General features: G+C 41.9%; 1 protein-coding gene across 4 annotated transcripts in view; it reads right to left on the minus strand.

Annotated features, from left to right (window-relative positions):
* BCAR3 (BCAR3 adaptor protein, NSP family member) overlaps positions 1-17,022 on the minus strand; it is a 131,554-nt gene that overhangs the window by 28,229 nt on the left and 86,303 nt on the right. For 2 of the 4 annotated variants that reach the window (XM_054981585.1, XM_054981584.1), the window contains exons 1-2: positions 16,427-16,670; positions 2,288-2,416 (exon numbers count right to left, since the gene is read on the minus strand). In XM_054981585.1, the coding sequence (XP_054837560.1) occupies positions 2,288-2,416; positions 16,427-16,510 (213 nt within the window). In that variant the 5' untranslated portion in view covers positions 16,511-16,670. Of the gene's footprint in view, positions 1-2,287; positions 2,417-16,426; positions 16,671-17,022 lie in introns of those variants that run through there. The other 2 variants (XM_054981582.1, XM_054981583.1) reach the window with 1 other exon arrangement.

The raw sequence follows: 17,022 nt of genomic DNA on the forward strand, positions 1-17,022 counted from the left end.
CTCTTTTCTTAGAGGTAAGATGGGCAACCCATGGGACCAGGGCCTCTTCAGTCCCAATGCCTCCAGCTCTGCAATGCTCTCCCCTTGGATGACTGCCTGGTGTCAGATCTGCTATCTTTCAAGCATTAGGTGAAAACTTCTTTTATTCTCCCAGGCTTTTAGGTGACATTTTAAAATTTGTATTTATCTTCTCCCTCTGCATTATAGCAGCTATTAGATTTTAACTCTGCTTGTTTTGATTTTATGCTATTTAAACTTCGGTTTTTAATGTTTTCCAGATATGGGAATTTTGCGATTTTTAAATTCAGATTAACTTTTCACCATTGTAATGTAAAACTGGTCTTGATAGGATGTTAGCCACCCCAGAAACCAGCTTTTTAGCTGAGGGGAGGGATATAAATACTTTACGTAAATAAACAAATAAATTGCTTCAGGGGGTTTAACATATTGGTTTTCATTACATTTCTCTGGTAAAATTTCTCAAAAACTTAAATTACTGTATTTTAATTATATATCTTTTTTTCAGTCGTAATAGATACGTAAAGTAAATGGCTGCTGAGTTCTGCTTTTTCTGAATTGTTTCCAGGACTGTCAGCCTTGTGGATCTTCATAAGTCAGAAGATGTGCATTTTGATTTCTAGCTCATGCTGTTTCAGTGCATTAAATTAAAATAATGATGACAACTTTCTGACACATCTTGAGAGAAAACACAAATATTTTTGGTAAAGACCAAGAGACTTGTTACTGAAAACTTCCTGCTTCAGTCTAACCACACTGAAATCTCGACGGCATTAACTCCTAAACAGAGTCACACTCTGCTAAGCCCACTGTCTTAAATGGATTTAGAAGGATGTAACTCTGCTTAGGATGCCACCTTAAGTCTCCAAATCCCAGACGAGTCAGTGTTCCTCACTGCCCCATGTTCATTCATTTCCTTTTACGTTAGAATTAATCCACTTCCACAGCCAGATTCCATACATCATTGAGATAAACATCCTGCTACTGAATCCTGCGGGCATACTGAATTACATAAATTAAATATATTTGGTACATTTTACAGACATTTTATTCAGCAATCACGGTTCAGGTTTTCAAAAAATTTGGAACTTTATTCTCAAGGACGGGAGTGACAGAAAGCAACAGAGGGAAGGGCAAAGTGCCCGGGCTGTGACAAGCTAAAAATTGTTTGTTTGTTTTTAAATAGAAAGCTGTGCTTCTCAGAATAGAATACCAAATTCTTTGCCCGGCAGCAGATTTTGTACTTATGCGGCAAACCCACTGATACACTGATCACACTGTCCTGTTTTGTAAAATATATACAGAGATATATATTTAAGGCATGGCACAAGGGTTATTTTAGTACCCGTAATTGCCAGCATCAAAAGCTGGGTTCAGGAAAGAACTATGTAATGTACAGAAGGCTGGAATAGGTTAGAGCAGGCCACAGGTTCTGGCATGCTTTTTGAGGATCAGATTCTCTCTTCCTTGCCTCATGAACAGGATGAGGGGATGACAAAAGGGAATGGGATATAGGCATCTTGTACCATTTATGACTGCACTACATGGGGAAATAGCTGGGCCTGGACTGTATCCATATCAGCACTCACATGTCCCTTCCTGGCTCTGTATATCTCTTTATGTGTTCTATACATAAACACTTCCTCCTCCCAGATTTAAACACTAAGAGCAAACTATACGTTACAGTAGCCATGAGTCCAGCCTGTGGTTTTTGATGCCATTTTAGAGGAACAATTAGCCATTTAAAAATTGCCACAAGGCAAATTGCGGGTGGGGGGGGCGTGAGGGCACTGTTTCGGCATTTGATAAGGCGAGGGGAGGCAGACAAGATCGCATGCCTCAATACCAGGGGCCTGATCCTCACAACCATTTTTAAATGGCTACATTCACCTCTAAAATGGTGTCAGCGGCCACCATTTAGACTTGTGGCTGCTGTAACATTTAGTTTGGCCCAAACAGTGCAATCGTAAGAACACTTTCCTGAGAATAAGCCCCATCAAACAGACTTGGGCAGGATTGTGAGGCTAGGATTCTGCTTAGGATTCCTCTCTACTTTAAAAAAAATCCCCCTAATAATTGTAGTGTGCACACAATTACACCCATATACACATTCCTGATAGACTCGATCCCATTTGCTGAGAAGGGGAACAGGAGGGCTGGAGAATGGAATTGTGAAGTTTCTGAGTTCAGAAATGAAGGAAGGAAAAAATAATCTAACAGAAGCTGTCTTCAGAACCATGCCTGAACGAGAGATCAAGATTGGACGCACCTGCCGTGGAATCCGTCCGTGGTACCAGGCATGGCTGCGCAGGTCTTCACTGCTCAGCTGCAGCTCCTCTTCCAGCTCTTTCTTCAGTTTTTCTGGGGCACTGTCCATAATCTGCCTCTCCTTCGAAAACTGCAAGAGAGAAAAAGGCTTTATCGTCCCCAGCCTGACAAGAAACACTCTATTCCTTCCTCTAAACTTTCATTTTTCCCTATGGGTCATGAGGTCTTTGATAGCCAATAGCACTTGCACACCACATTTTACAAGCCTTTGATCCATAAGCAGTATTTGTGAAAACTACCGCCAGGTGAGAAGCTAGGTAATGATTACATAGTGCAAGGTGTATTGTAAATGTCCCACCTGGATGCCTGAGATAATAACCAGGGTGCCTGCTGAGTCATTTCTGTAACTTCTCAGGAGGAATGCATCACTACATAGAAAGAAAGAGCAGGAACTCCAGCTGAAAACTCCAGCCTAAATTGCACAGGTTTTTACAGAAGTCAGGTGTTATGCCTTAATATTACCGCCAAACTCTAGCCTACAGGCTTATTCACGTGGTTCCACAAAGTGCAATTCCATCACATTTTTTCTATGTAAAATCTTCCTACACTTCCTTCCATATCAGCAATATCACTATATCATAATCTGATTTCACCCGCCCTTGGTATGTATAGGAGAACTCATTGCTGTGGAGTTGGAAGCTTCAACCATTATTTTACAGGGCATTTAAATGCCCACTCTAATTGGAGGTTGAGCTTTCTCATTTCTGCTTCTCTTTGTCAGTCCTAGGGTGGAAGTCCCTGGCAGTTAGATCCCCAAGCCCCTCACAGCAAGCACGCAGGTGCATTGGTTGAAGAAACTTTATTCAGAGATCAGTTCAGGTGTGCACTCATAGGTAGAAGTTCGCAGAAGTGATCATTCAAACAATAGGACTACTGATTATAGGAGACGTTCTCCCGCCCTTTGCATTCAGGTGCGAAAACCCAAAAAGTGACATGAAGAAGAAAATAAAAATCATAGTTTATCTTCAGCAGGAACCCCTTTAAGAACTTGTTTCTAATGACACAACTAGTTACCTGAACCCACATAACTCCACTTTCAGCCTTTGGGCCCTCTTTTCAGTGGTTATCAAAAAACACAGGATGCTTAGTGTGAAACTCCAAATTGCTTTAAATGCACAGCTGCCACTGTGCATGCATTTATTTATTTACTTATTTATTTATTTAGAGACCCAAGGCAGATTACACAGTGCAAGTGAAATGCATTATGATCAACAACTAGACCATTCACTGAGTAAAATACAATAACGAACAACAGCTAGGACATTCATTGAGCAGATACAAGAGCATATGGTAGCAGAAAATTTGAAAACGAGTATAAAGTTGAGCATAGAGATGAAATCTTTCTGAAAGAACATATAACTAATTTACATGGCATGGTTAGCAATGTGGAAACTCCTTAGCAGGAGCATATCTACATCAGTAGACAGTACCCAACAGCATAGTCTATAGTCCTTGTCCCTCTCAAGGCATCTCTCTGAACTATTTCTTATGACACTGCCCTATTATCTGGGTAGAAAGCCCTCCTGAATAAATCATTTCTGCATAGTTTGTAGAAAGTCAGGAGAGTGGGCGCTTTCTTGACTCCCTCAGGAAGGCCATTCCATAAGGTGGGGGCTACCACAGAGAAAGCACATGTGTGGGCAGCTGCTGATTTTGCCCAACTGCAGGGTGGTATCTGCAGAAGGCCCTGTTCAGATGAGTGAAGCTAACACGGTGGAACCCAGGAGGAGAGGCGGTTGCACAGACACAAGGGGCCAAGGCCATGAAGAGCCCTGAATTTCCTCCCTACATCTGCGGTAAACACTAACCCATGAGGGGATGTCATCGTGCTTGGCACTTCCTCATCTCCTGCAAGCTGGAGCTGATGAAATAGAACAGGGATAAAAAAAATTCCAAAACCTTATGACTTCACGTTGCAAAATTGCTGTAAAGCACTTAAGTAGGAGATGTGGGGTGGAGTGCTAGGGGGCAGAAGCCACCTATGGAAGTAACTGGGTCTCTCTTTGTTCTTGAATCATGGAGGGATCTATAGGGAGTTCTTCTCCACCATTACAGAAGGACCACTGGATCCTCTGAAATGCTTCAGAATAATGATAAGGACTAGGAGAGTCAAATGGTCTGTTCAAATGAATAAACTGCTGGGAAGAAAATGTGGTTTAGGTTAATAATAGGTTAAGCAATGAGGTAAGAAATGCAGGGGGAGCTAAGAATGGTGTTTGTGGAGGAGCAATCTGACACAGGCAGATTTGATTGCATCAAGTGGCTTCCCTTGTTTTTATATTCCTATCTGGCCGGGCCCATTGGTATAATTCCAATGTCCTGTTAAAACAGGGATTATTGTCCAGAGATTTTTGATTAAAGATCAGCTGCTTTGTTGTTCCTGATCAATGAATCAGGAGTTGAGAGCTAAATTAAAGTCATGTGGAGCTAAACTAATCCCCCATATTTGCTACCTCCCCTTCTACTCCCTTAGTTCATTGTTCAAGAGACTTGAAATGGCATTTTAATGAAGCTCAGCTGGTTCTCCTGCTGATATTACAGATTTCACTTCAAAAATTAGATATCAGTGCTCCTACCCAACACATTTGTTTCCTCTTCTTTCTGGATTGCTTATGTTAGGTTTCCCATCCCACAACAAACCAGAAAAGGAGGAACCATAAGACTTCCAAATCTACGGCCAAGGTAAAAAACAGTCCCTTCTATTACATACATCTATGAGTTACATACAGCAGAGAAAATCTCTGGGCATCACATAACTCTTCACAGCAGAAGCAGGGTAGGCCACAAGGCCATTTCCGCAAATTATGCTTAAATCAAAACTTTATTTTCTACATCTGTAGACTGAAAAAAAGCACATCAAGGAGAATTTACATCAAAATATTGCCTTTTCTCTCAGATTAACACAGCATGTTAAATTCTATAAACTAGCAGTTCCACAGGCAGTATATAGCTTTCCTTGGGCTGAATATGATTTTTCCGCTGGAGTAAGGCTCCTTCAACCACACAAAAGTTCTGCCTTCAGCAAAGCATAGGATCCAACCCTTTTCCAGGAGTGACCCATTCATGATTAAGAATAGACAGAATTTTTTAAAGAGACCTGAAAGAAAGTTGAGAGATATTGCTTCCCATGCATAGAGATGTGAAGTCCCAGAACAAAACTGGGCAGAGGGAGAAATGACTTTGACTTTTTTCGAAAGTTTGGTGGGGTGGTGGTGGAAATTATTTTGGAAATTTTCAAAGAGTTCTGAAAAAAAGTGCTACAGAAAATATTTTCTCTTGAAATGGGTGGAATGTTTTTTAAGACAAGGCATTACTCAGTCATGTGTATAGCATAAAGATTTTTATTTAAGACAGCCTACAGCACTAAATAATAGTCCATGGAGGCAGTGCTGGCAGCCGCCTCAAGCGCTGAACTGAAGAAGGTGCCGTGCTGGCCCCCAACGATCCCCCCGACCCAGAAGCGGGCCGCATCCCCGCTCACTTCTCCACCTCTTTGCTGCTGCTGCCTGCCTCAGCTCAGCTCCCAGCGAGCCAGGCGCCCAGGCGGCGTGGACAAGTGACGTCATCGCACTGGGCTGGAGCACGCGTGCACATGGGGTGAGGGGCGCAAGTAGGTATCTCGCCTCAGGTGCCAGAAACCCTAGCAACGGCCCTGATAATAATACTTATATACCATGCGTTTTAAAAAAATATGTTCATTGTTTAAACGTGACTGATTTTGTTCCCAATTAACATACTATAATATGTATCATAATATATCACTGAAGATCTGTGTTCTCAATGAGATCAAGTTTAAATCAATATCCCAATATAGTGGTAGTTCTACCTATTGTGCCTGTATAAGGCTGTTTCTGTCCAAATACACTTTTTACTATATTTTTTTAATCTTCGTTTTTCCCCTTACCTCTCAGATGGCAAAAATTCAGATGCATATGCTATAATAGTGGAGGGTGCAGTTTGCATTTCTCTCTGTCACAAATTTGTTTATAGAAAACTGTGTAATCCTATGCAGAGTTATTCTAGTCTAAACTCATTAAAATCAATAGCCTTAGACTGGAGTAACTGCACAGGATTGCAGTCTTAGGCACTTGTATTTATAAATTCCCTAAATATGCCAAGTAGTATAATTTTAGATGCTGTTATAAAGTACGCATTTTATGCTGTTAAACCTTTTTATAAGAAAGTATTGCATATAATCCCATTTTTCCTCATTTCCATTTTTTCTTGAAAAAGGGAGGGCTCCAAAATTTTCAAAAAAATTTATATTACCAGTGCACTATGGACACAGTTTTGTCATCTTGTTTTGGATGCAAAACAGATAGATTTTTGAAAATGGAAGAAATGTTCGTTCCATGAGTGCTGATCCCCCTTTTATGAAAATGAAAAAGAAACTCTTGTCTGTCAGATGCATCTGACGAAGAGAGTTGTAGCTCTCGAAAGTTTATGCTACAATGAAGTTGGTTAGCCTTAAAGGTGCTACTGGACTCTTTGCTATTTTGCTACTGCAGACTAAGATGGCTAACTCCTCTGGAACTCTGTCCTTTAAAGGTGCTCTTAGCATCCATCGCTTGTGAAAATGCTTTAAGCTGCTACCTCCTCTTACGTTTTTCAGTTCAACTCCTGCAATGCCAACCCCTTCCATTTCCTGACTGTCATTCTGCTGTTGACTTGTGGATTGGGCTGCATCCAGGAAAATCTGGTTAGCCCCTTCTGATCTCACAGGCTGAGGTGCACATATATTCATCCATCCACTCGCCTATTATTTATTATTATTATTTTATTAGACTTGTAGTTTGTTCTCCCCACAAGCAGGCTCAGAGTGGAGCACAACATAACAGTGTACATAAGGATAAAAACAATGGTATCCATTACACTTATATTAAATCAAAACATCATAATGCAGCACACACTGTGCACCCCCATTCTCTAAATACCTGTACACAAGGTTCAGATGCCAATCAACAGCAAGAAGCAGCTAAGGTGTGCCTTTATGCCCTGGGAATAGTATTCTAGTCAGGAGCACCAGTTTCAGCATATTTCCTAATGGAGGGGAAAGTGAACCTGGATGCTGAGTCCCATGCCATGGATACTGCCTCTCTGAATAGTACCTAAAGCCTTAAGAACAATCAAGTATATCTATCCACAGACTTAACAGTGTGGTACTTTCTCATGGACTCTCCTGAAATTCTGTTTCTATGGGTCAGTGGACCTTCAGAAACAGTCAGGGTACAAAGGGAGGGGGAATCTGCAGTGTGAGGGCAGGCATCAGCAGAAATCATTCACCAGTACCTCTTCCACAAATGGAAATGCCATTCTGTTAGAGGAACTGCATGCTTGAACACACTCCACTGGCACATGTTGTAACAGCTGGGAACAGAGCCTGTGCCTATGGCATCCTCTCCCTCAACCCCCCACCCCCAGTGCAGCACAGGCTATTAGAAGACAGTGGCTGGGGTGAGGAAATGCTGAGGAAAATTGGGATATGAGGTCCTCTTCGTAATCAGCATCATGATTGAGCAGACTCCATAGTGGATATTTCTAACTTCTCCAGCAAAGAGCATCGCACAAAGATACCTGCAATTCAGGGTCCTCCTGACGAAATGCTATAAAAACCACCAAAATAGCATAAATAGATGGTGGATGTTTGTGGCAGCCTGCCAGTTACTAAACAGACCTTTGCTAGGAAGAGGCAAAAATAAAGTGACACAAATTTGGAGACCCCATGATTGTAAGCTGTAGGTTACTATGCAACTATAACCACAGAAAACATTTTTTCCCATGGCTATGTAGTTCTTCTTAGTAACTTGGATACAGTCCCAGGCCTCTGGTGATGTGAGCGCACTTGCAAATAAATGAAGGAAGTTTTCATTCTCCAATCTACATTTTTTTTTCCTGCAAACACTCCAGTCTCAGGCCTGTTCTCCTTATGAGCCAATCTCTATAGCATTCTGTCTGAAGACGTGGCATTTACTAAAGAGACTCCCTCCTGCTCTCTTTTGTGCTTTGTTAACGACTAAATCTATTTCCATATTATTAACAGAGTACTTCTCATTGAACAACGCCAAAAGGAAAGGCTGCTTTTAGCCATGGATAAGCTGTGAAGCCCAGGTTGGTTCTAAGATTAGTTTCTTTTCAGTCCTTTGCAATGTTATAAAGGAAAAAAATGAAAGCAAAAAACAACATGTTGGTGGAGGATACCATTTATATGCCTGTGTGATTAATTAAATGAGCCAGAAAAATAGCTTATGAAAAGATAGCACCAGATATTTCAGACTAACTGGAATATGAAAATAAAAGGACTAATTGTAAAATAATTTAGATTTGGATGGAGACAAGTAGGATAAAGGAGCTGTTGTTACCAGGTATGCTGCTGTCTGAAAGAAGTCTCTGTGAGAAACCTCAATGGAAGAGGTGATAGCGGTGGGATAAGAGAAAGTTTTGAAATCTATTAGGAACTCTATGCAAGCTCTCCTAAAACAAACGTGATTTCCACAAAAGCAGGACGGGTGCAGATGCACGTTTTACTACTCATCCACACCAAATGAGAGGTAAATTCTCCTTGCCACTGGACAGCATGATTTGCCTGATCAAGATAATCCTGACATAATGTAGCCATTCCTATGGGTCTGCAGTATTTGATAAATCAATGGCGGCTGTACATATTACAATATGCAATAAAAGCATGCACTTTAAACCCCACGCCGTAGTGCTATAAGCCAGTACAGAGGACCAGCTGAACTGGTATATTTTCTCTCCTACCTGTTGCTCTCCAAGAGAGACATTACTGGTAAGAAATATAAGTTACTTACATCTCTGCTATGACATCCTGGCAGGCCCCCAAAGTGAACTTGGTATGGGTAAAATTGCCAGGTGGTCTTCCCTCTTAAACTGGACCCTGGGGAGGGGAGTCCTGGCATTCACTGTTGGGATGTTTATTGTGTGTGCACTTCAGGTCATGCCTGCCTGTGTAGGCCCCAGGCCCCGAATTTCTCAGATGCAGGGCTGAGCAGCCAGGGGCAGATGGTGGAAAGCCAGCCAGGCCAGCCCAGCATTCCATGGGATGCGCCACTTGACCAGAAGTGGAGAGGTAGGGGAGTTGGGGACCCAGCCTTTGAGTGGTGCCAGACCCCTGCCCAAGTCCACTCCCACCTGTTCCACAACGGTGAGGGGGACAGCCAGCTTCCTCTGCGTCATGCAGCTCCCTCTCCTTCCTCTTCTCCTTCCCCCAGGTGTCTGGTATTGGAGAAAGTTTCCCCCAGACAGTACAACAAAATACCAGACCATCAGGGTGAAAACCAGACACTTGGTAACCCTAGGTATGGGTGCAGACATTCATGTTACCACCTATTCTAACACATATATGTGCTGATTCATGGTATAATCCTCTTTACCACTGTGCAGGATTTTACAGATGACAACTCCAGAGATCTCCTTAGGATATGATCATACAATAAGCTCCTGCACATCTTCTCTGCATATAAATGCATGAGCTCTGTTTCCAGATAGTACAGTATATGGCAAAAAGGGGACGGTCAAGTCTACTTGCACATCTTCCCTGTGTATGGTAACTCCTGAACCTACCATCTCCCTACACTATCAAGTGGCTATCCTAACCAGATGTGCAGCAAGAAACTGTTTGTTAAAAGATAGATAACCCAAGTGCATGCACTTCAGATAAATCTAATTCTCTAAGAGAAAATAACCATCTTAATTCTTTATAATAGTTAATTTCAACAGTTATCCCAATATATAAAATATGAGTAGTTGAAGTTTTGCAAAAGATTTTAAAATTGTCACTATAATTATTCCCCCATGATGATTTAACATTTCGTGAACACTTTCCATTCCAAGATTAACACATGTTTCTACCTCCCTGCCATTAATTTCAATAGGCATAGTTTGATCCAATACATGATTTTATGTTACGCTGGCAAATATTTTCCAGGAAGGACCAGGTAAATGGATAATCCCAGTGGAAGCTCAAAAGAACCCAATGCCAAATGTGTCTTTTCAAAGTGTTGCCAATTAAAATTATCGGAGTGCTTTGGCATTTTATAGAGGCACATATCCCAAAACATCTGGTTGTGTTTCAAATTAATCTTTCTCTGTCCATTAGCTCTCTTGGGCCTTCTTTCCTTTCCAGATTTTTCTCTGTAGCAACATCCTCTTCCACTATATTCCTCTGGACCTTTCAATTATCCATCTTGTCATCTTCTCAGCTTCCAGTCATCCTTTCCTAGGCAGCTTCCTGTATCTCAAATTCTCTTCTATCTAACCTGTCCTCTTCTAGGATCTCAGGTTCAAAGCCAATGGCAATTGGCCTGTCCTTCCTCCCTCTATGACATTCGGTCAACTCAACCAATTGGAGGCATCGCTACCACTAAATCCAATAGCATATAACCATAAATCTCATCCTACTCTTTATCCCATCGTTCTGAAAAATTTCCTTTTTGGAATGCTCATCGCTAAAGTCCTTCTGCACTGCATTAGAGTGAATTCATACATTCCAGCAGAGTATGTTAGCACCTGTATCATGCCAGATATGCAAGTAGAGGTAATGGTTTGGTTCTGAACATGTCCCTCTATCAATATCCCCCAGCATGCCCATATTCAAAAGGCAGATTCCCTAACATACATTCTAAGGTGATACTGCCCAATGACTTTGCTGACCATTTTCACTAGCCTCACACTTACAGCATGTATACAGCATCTTGTTAGAGAACCATCTGTATATCCACTGTACATCTGACCTGCATGGTTCTATCACAAGGAAGCTTGAACCCAAGTTGGAATGGCCTCTTGCCCAGACAGCTGCCAGGGTAGGACAAGTGTCACCTATGCTGTTCACACAAGGGAGAAATTGGGGAAGATCCTGTAGTTAGCTGGCTAGCAGTAGCTGAGTAATATCTCACTTAGATTGTTTTCCTCTTGTTCACAGGTCCTTAAGGGCTGTGTGTGCCCAGAGGGATGAGCCCTTGGGTGCAAGGGCTCTTGTGTTTCAGCTCTTAGCCTGAGGGCCATAATCTAGGGCTGGGTGGAAATTTGGTTGAGGAAGTCCTCCTCGGCACTCAGAAACCACCCGCTTTCCCATTTTTCTTTGTACTGCTATGTAGCTAGGGCAACTGATGTCATGTCACATCATTTATTAGTAACTCTGAGCATGTATGAAGGGCTTTCAGTCTACAGGCTGCATCTTCCTGGAAAGCTAAAGACCTTTCTCTGCTTCAAAATGAAATACTGCACACTGTTCAGGACCTACAGTGGTCCTCCTGACACCAAGAAAACTAACAGATCAAACAAAGCACAAACCCCCATGGAATGAGAAGAACCTGACAACAGCGGTTTATTTCTTATCAACTGCTGCTGGAAGATTTGTTGCTGCACTAGTGAAAAGTCAACAGAAGAAATGAGATTCTTCTCAACAAAGTGTAGGAGACAGATAACGTAATCCTGATGCAAAAGCAATGTTTAAAGGCAAAATGACAATCTAATCTTGATAGAATCGTATAGGCAAGGGCTATAATCCTACATAAGCATGCTTATACCACTAAAACCCATAGGCTTAACTCTTTGTCAAATGATCCTTATAATTCCTCTTCCTCCTCCCACGCATACACTACAAATGGTCCATGATCTTAATGCTTATTTATATACAATCTCCTGTCTTTTTCCTCATCACTTCATTTTCATCTGTCTTCTGGTATTCTTTTTTTATATATATTAGTGTGGCTTTGGTGGCTCCATCTGATGACAGGACACCTGAAACCCTGATGGGATTTGAAGTACCACCATTGTTAGCCTCTCTGATTCTACATCTCCTTGATGTTCTCTATCTTCCTGATAGGATTTCAATTGTTTCCTGCTGCTATGCACAGAACCCTGCTGAGAGATATTTAAATTCACCTCAGGAGCTGCCAGTCAAGAGATTCTTCTTGCTTATGACAAATAAGTCTGCAGCGAGAAGATTTCCAGTTTAGATGAATAAGCAAATCACATCAAACTACCTATCTAAGTAACTATCTGAGATAGAGAAAGAAACCATTCTCACTTATTCTCTGCATTCCCTTTACATCTGAACTTTCTCATCTTCACACCAAGTTAAGGTCCCATGGTTAAAACATCTACCTTTTTTTTAAAATGAGAGTTTCTGTTGGTCAGGCCCTCCCCAGTGGTTAAGGCAGGTGTCCGACCCTACAGCTTTTTAATATCTATGCCAAACATCTGTTGGAATGCTATTTTATATCTTTATGATATAACCAAATGAATATTCTGGTTTCAGAATACAATTTAATTTGGGGGGCTTAAGCAGTTTCTTTACTTGTCTCTGGCAAACTTTTGCCATGTGTAAATCTTTAATCAAGTGTTCAAAACCTGTTCTTTTTGATAGAAGAAACTGAAAAGGCCATAGGGTAGAAGTCACCACTTCGCAATAAGGAAAGTATGACCAAATAAAGTCCTGATTTTGCAGAGTATCCCTGGAACCTTTTCCACCCAAGTGTAGAAGAAGCCACTGGAGTGAGGCTTTAGAATGAAATCCAGTTGGCTAGTCTGACTCAAGAGTGTTAAAGAAGATATCCCCAAATTCCCTCCACAGCAGTGTCCATGGCAGAGCACCAATTCCAACCTCCTCAGCTATTTTCACATGCCCTGATAATCTCAAGATCAAACATTTTACTGTGACCTTTTCAAAAATGACTCTTCCTCCAGTGGTAGAGCTGTTGCTTTGTGTTGCTTTTTCGCAGAGACTAAAAACAATTATCCCGCTGGAATTTATATTCACTTGGAGTCCAAATGATTGATTACTGTGAAACAAGACAGGGTTGTAAATACACCCCATATGCTGTCAACGTTTTGTCAGTCTCATTAGAATCGCAAGCTCCAGAACTAATTATTTTCTGCTTTGAAGAGCTGTAATTAAGAACACCTCTTTACAGTAACTATATTTTCAGACTGAGACGGCCTCTAGTGGAAGATAGAATGTGTGATGTTGCACCTTGAATGGAGAAATTCAACATTATAGTGTTCTGACAGGATTTGCAGGAAAAAACATTTTCACATATCAGTGCTACATGCAGGGGCTATAATATCAAGCCATAGTTCACCATGTGGCTGTTTATGATCATCTTTGGTGACATGGATGCTTCCTTTGCCATGCCACTGTTGAGCAGTCAAAGCAGATTCCAGAAGGATGCACCATCTGGAAGACTGTGCGCGTGGGGGAGGGGAGGGTGTTTCCTGGTCTACTTATGCAGCAGAACAAGGTGGCAGAATGTATTGTGCTACTTTAGAATGCAGGTAAAAGTACCACTTTTTGTAACGTTCCCTAGTGTTAAAAGGAAAACGGCCAACTCCATACAAGTAGAAAAGCAGAACAACATGAAGTGGTCTCAGAGTTTTGGAGGGGCAATAAAAAATGACTTTCCCCCTCAGGAATACTGAAGGGATTTGGTTCACTCGGATGCCTCATAATTCTAAAAGTATCTTCTAGCTCAGAGGGAGGCAACATCTCCCTGTGATAGCACTAGTGGGCCAGCAAAGAAAAGGGTGGGGGAGGGGGGGAAGAGATAAGGGTTGTACTCAGTCAGACATGGGCGAGGGGGGAGCTGAGCCTCAAGCCCTGCTGCCTGTACCATAGGGACCCACTCACCTCAGCTCTTCAGGCAGAAAACTGGCCCTATGGGCCAAACAATACGGTCTAGCATGCCACTATTCTGTACAATGGTGGAGGTTGCCTGCTGGTGTGGTACTAGTTGAATTAAGTGCATTTCTGCTGATGCTCAGGCACCGACCCTGAAGCAAGCTGAGCCGGGACTACATTCTTATTGCAAAACATTTTAACTGTAACCAAAATTCTGAGCAGCCAAAACTAAGATGCCATTTCTGGTGTCCCCTTTCTATGCTTATAAATGCTTTAAAAATAGAACTTCCTAGGATTTCATTAAACAAGAAGCAACCGAGATTTCAAAAGTTCTGCAACACATGTATCAAGTCTATTTTAAATACTGGAAGCCTCTTTAAATAGAATCCTCTTTCTGAACAAGGCCAGCTGTACTTCTATATCAGCTCCTGCTTCCCCCCTCAGTTTCTCCAGAGGCCGTGTGAATTGGACCCATGGAAAGTTACCATGACAACATACGGCATGATTTTAGGTATTAGACAGTCATGCCAAGATAAACAATGCAGTCAAGAATTATAGCTCTAATTCTGCTTTGATAATGAACACTAAGCCTCAAAATTCATATGGAAGCTTTTAAAATCCGTCAAGTTAAAACAACTTTTATATGATTTAAATCAAAATTACAGTCCTTTGTTCAGTGGCTTGTATACTGGCACCCCTCTTTGCCTTTTTTTGTTGTTGTGTGTTCAGTGAATTCATGCACTGCTCTTTGTGGGTTTGCAGTCTGCTCCATAAAGAGCAGCACAAGACCTCTTGTTAAGTAAAGGCCTGCTAAGACAAACCTGAGGAACTGCAAGTTAATCCGCTGGCTAAGAGGTTTCTGGCCTCAACAACTGCAAATCAGGCATAAATTCATCATGTGCAGCTTCAGTGGCTCAGTGCAAATAATGGTAGTTCCCCTTTCACCAGTTTCTCCCCCAAAAGCATAACACTACATCTGTACCAGAGCTAACCACAGCTAACACTCATCAAGGTTGTCCTTCTAACAATGGTTTAAAAACCAGAGTTTGAACTGGCTGAGCAAACTTTGATTATGGAGCAACTGAGTTAGCATCTGCACCAAAGCAAACACAATAACATGCTTTAAGTAATGCATAGAAGTCAGGGGAAAATTCACACAGTAGACCACAAGACAAAGAGCAGAACCACAAGTGACAAAAGGCACAGATTGGACACTTGTCAGCTTCCCTCAAGTTTTGATGGGAAATGTAGGCAGCTTGGTGGAATGTTGGACAAGTGACAGTTGAAAAGTCCATTGGACAGCAGTCAGAGAGCCAAGCTGCGAGACCAGGATGCCTACATTTCCCATCAAAACTTGAGGGAAGCTGACAAGTGTCCAATCTGTGCCTTTTGTCACTTGTGGTTCTGCTCAAAGGCATGCTCCTCGTCTCCTAGCTAAGGCTACATCTGTATTGAGTCAGCATCGTATTCCACTTTTTTCAGTAGTTTTACATTCTTACTGGTGTTCAGATTTCTGTACATCACCAGTGTGAGATTCCTCAAAGCTTTAACAACAAAATGTTTTAGAATATACTTTACTGGTACTTTTCCACATAACCCAGTAGAAGGCTACTGCCTATATTTCAATTTCTACATGAATATGACTTATTTTCAAAACTGTGTATCACATTCTCTTCGAAAGACTTCAGGAAACCAATCATTTTGGAGGAACCAGTTTGGAAACAAGTCATCTGGTCCCTTGGCTTTGCCTTTTCTCTGTTGTTCTACTGCATGATGCAATCTTCTGTCACTTTGCCAGCAGCAGCACTTTGAGTGGTTCAGTTTGCTGTCAGCTTCTAATACATCAATCACATTTGTATGTGATTGCTTCTTGCTCCAAGGGGCTGAGAGCACTATAAGTAGGTTTCCCCCCAATTTCATATGCACAATAACATTCTGAGGTAGGTTCAGCTGAGTTTTGGCAGAGAGACAGCAACTGGCTCATGATCAGTCGGTGTGCTTAACAGCCAAGTGGGGATCTGGACACACTTCTGCCCAGTACAAGTACAATATTTTATTAATGCCATCACACTGGCTATGCGGAGTAGCATCCGTATCATTAACAGGAATCTTCACAAACCTCCCGACAGACACATGTACAGATGAAGCTGCCTTATACTGAATCAAAGCATCAGTCCATTTAGGTCAATATTGTCTACTCAGACTGGCAGTGGCCAGGCAGGCAGAGGACGTTCAAATCACCTGCTACCTGAACGTATTAACTGGAGGTGCCAGGGATTGAACCTAGGACTTCCTGCATGCCAAGCAGATGCTCTACCACTGAGCCATGGCCACTCTCCAATATGTACTCTATATACAATTTCTATCAGATAAATACCATTTCAACAAGCTAGCATATTTTGCGAACAATGATACATTTTGTTAACTTGACAAGCCACCTACCTTGTTTCCGATAATGGACTTACGATGATAAAAACAGCAGAGAGCTACTGCAAGTGTTTGGAGAACATTACGGTCTTTAGGCATCTTCTGCTCCTTTACCCAGCAGACCAAAAGCCTCCCTTCGAACACAAAAGAAACAGTCCCTACGTTCCAGAGTTCCCACTGTGCTCTTGTGCTTAGCTGCTGCCTGCTGGGCCTTCTATATTCCCTCAGCCCAGACTTTAATCCCAGGCTGTTTCCTCAGTGAAAGTTGATCCTGTCATCTAGAAAGGGAATCTCTCTCTCTCCCTTGCTTCCATCCAGCACGTACCAGAATCCTCATGGGGCTTTTATAGAGTTCACCAATGAAATCCTAACTGCTGAGTCTCATTCTATTTGGGAATCTCCCTCCCTCCCTCCCTCCCTCCCTCCCTCCCATGATTACAAACACAACTTAAAAACACACAACCCACAACCCAACAAAGGGCATCACCTTTTTGCTAGCAGCATTCAGCATCTGGACCCAGAAAGGTTTGTTACCTGTTCCTCTGTAGCAGCAAAAGATAAGTAATATCCATGCTTACATCACTAATACTGTCAGGTACACAACTGATAAG

The sequence above is a fragment of the Eublepharis macularius genome, chromosome 5, assembly GCF_028583425.1.
Source record: "Eublepharis macularius isolate TG4126 chromosome 5, MPM_Emac_v1.0, whole genome shotgun sequence".
NCBI classification, from domain to species: Eukaryota; Metazoa; Chordata; class Lepidosauria; order Squamata; family Eublepharidae; genus Eublepharis; species Eublepharis macularius.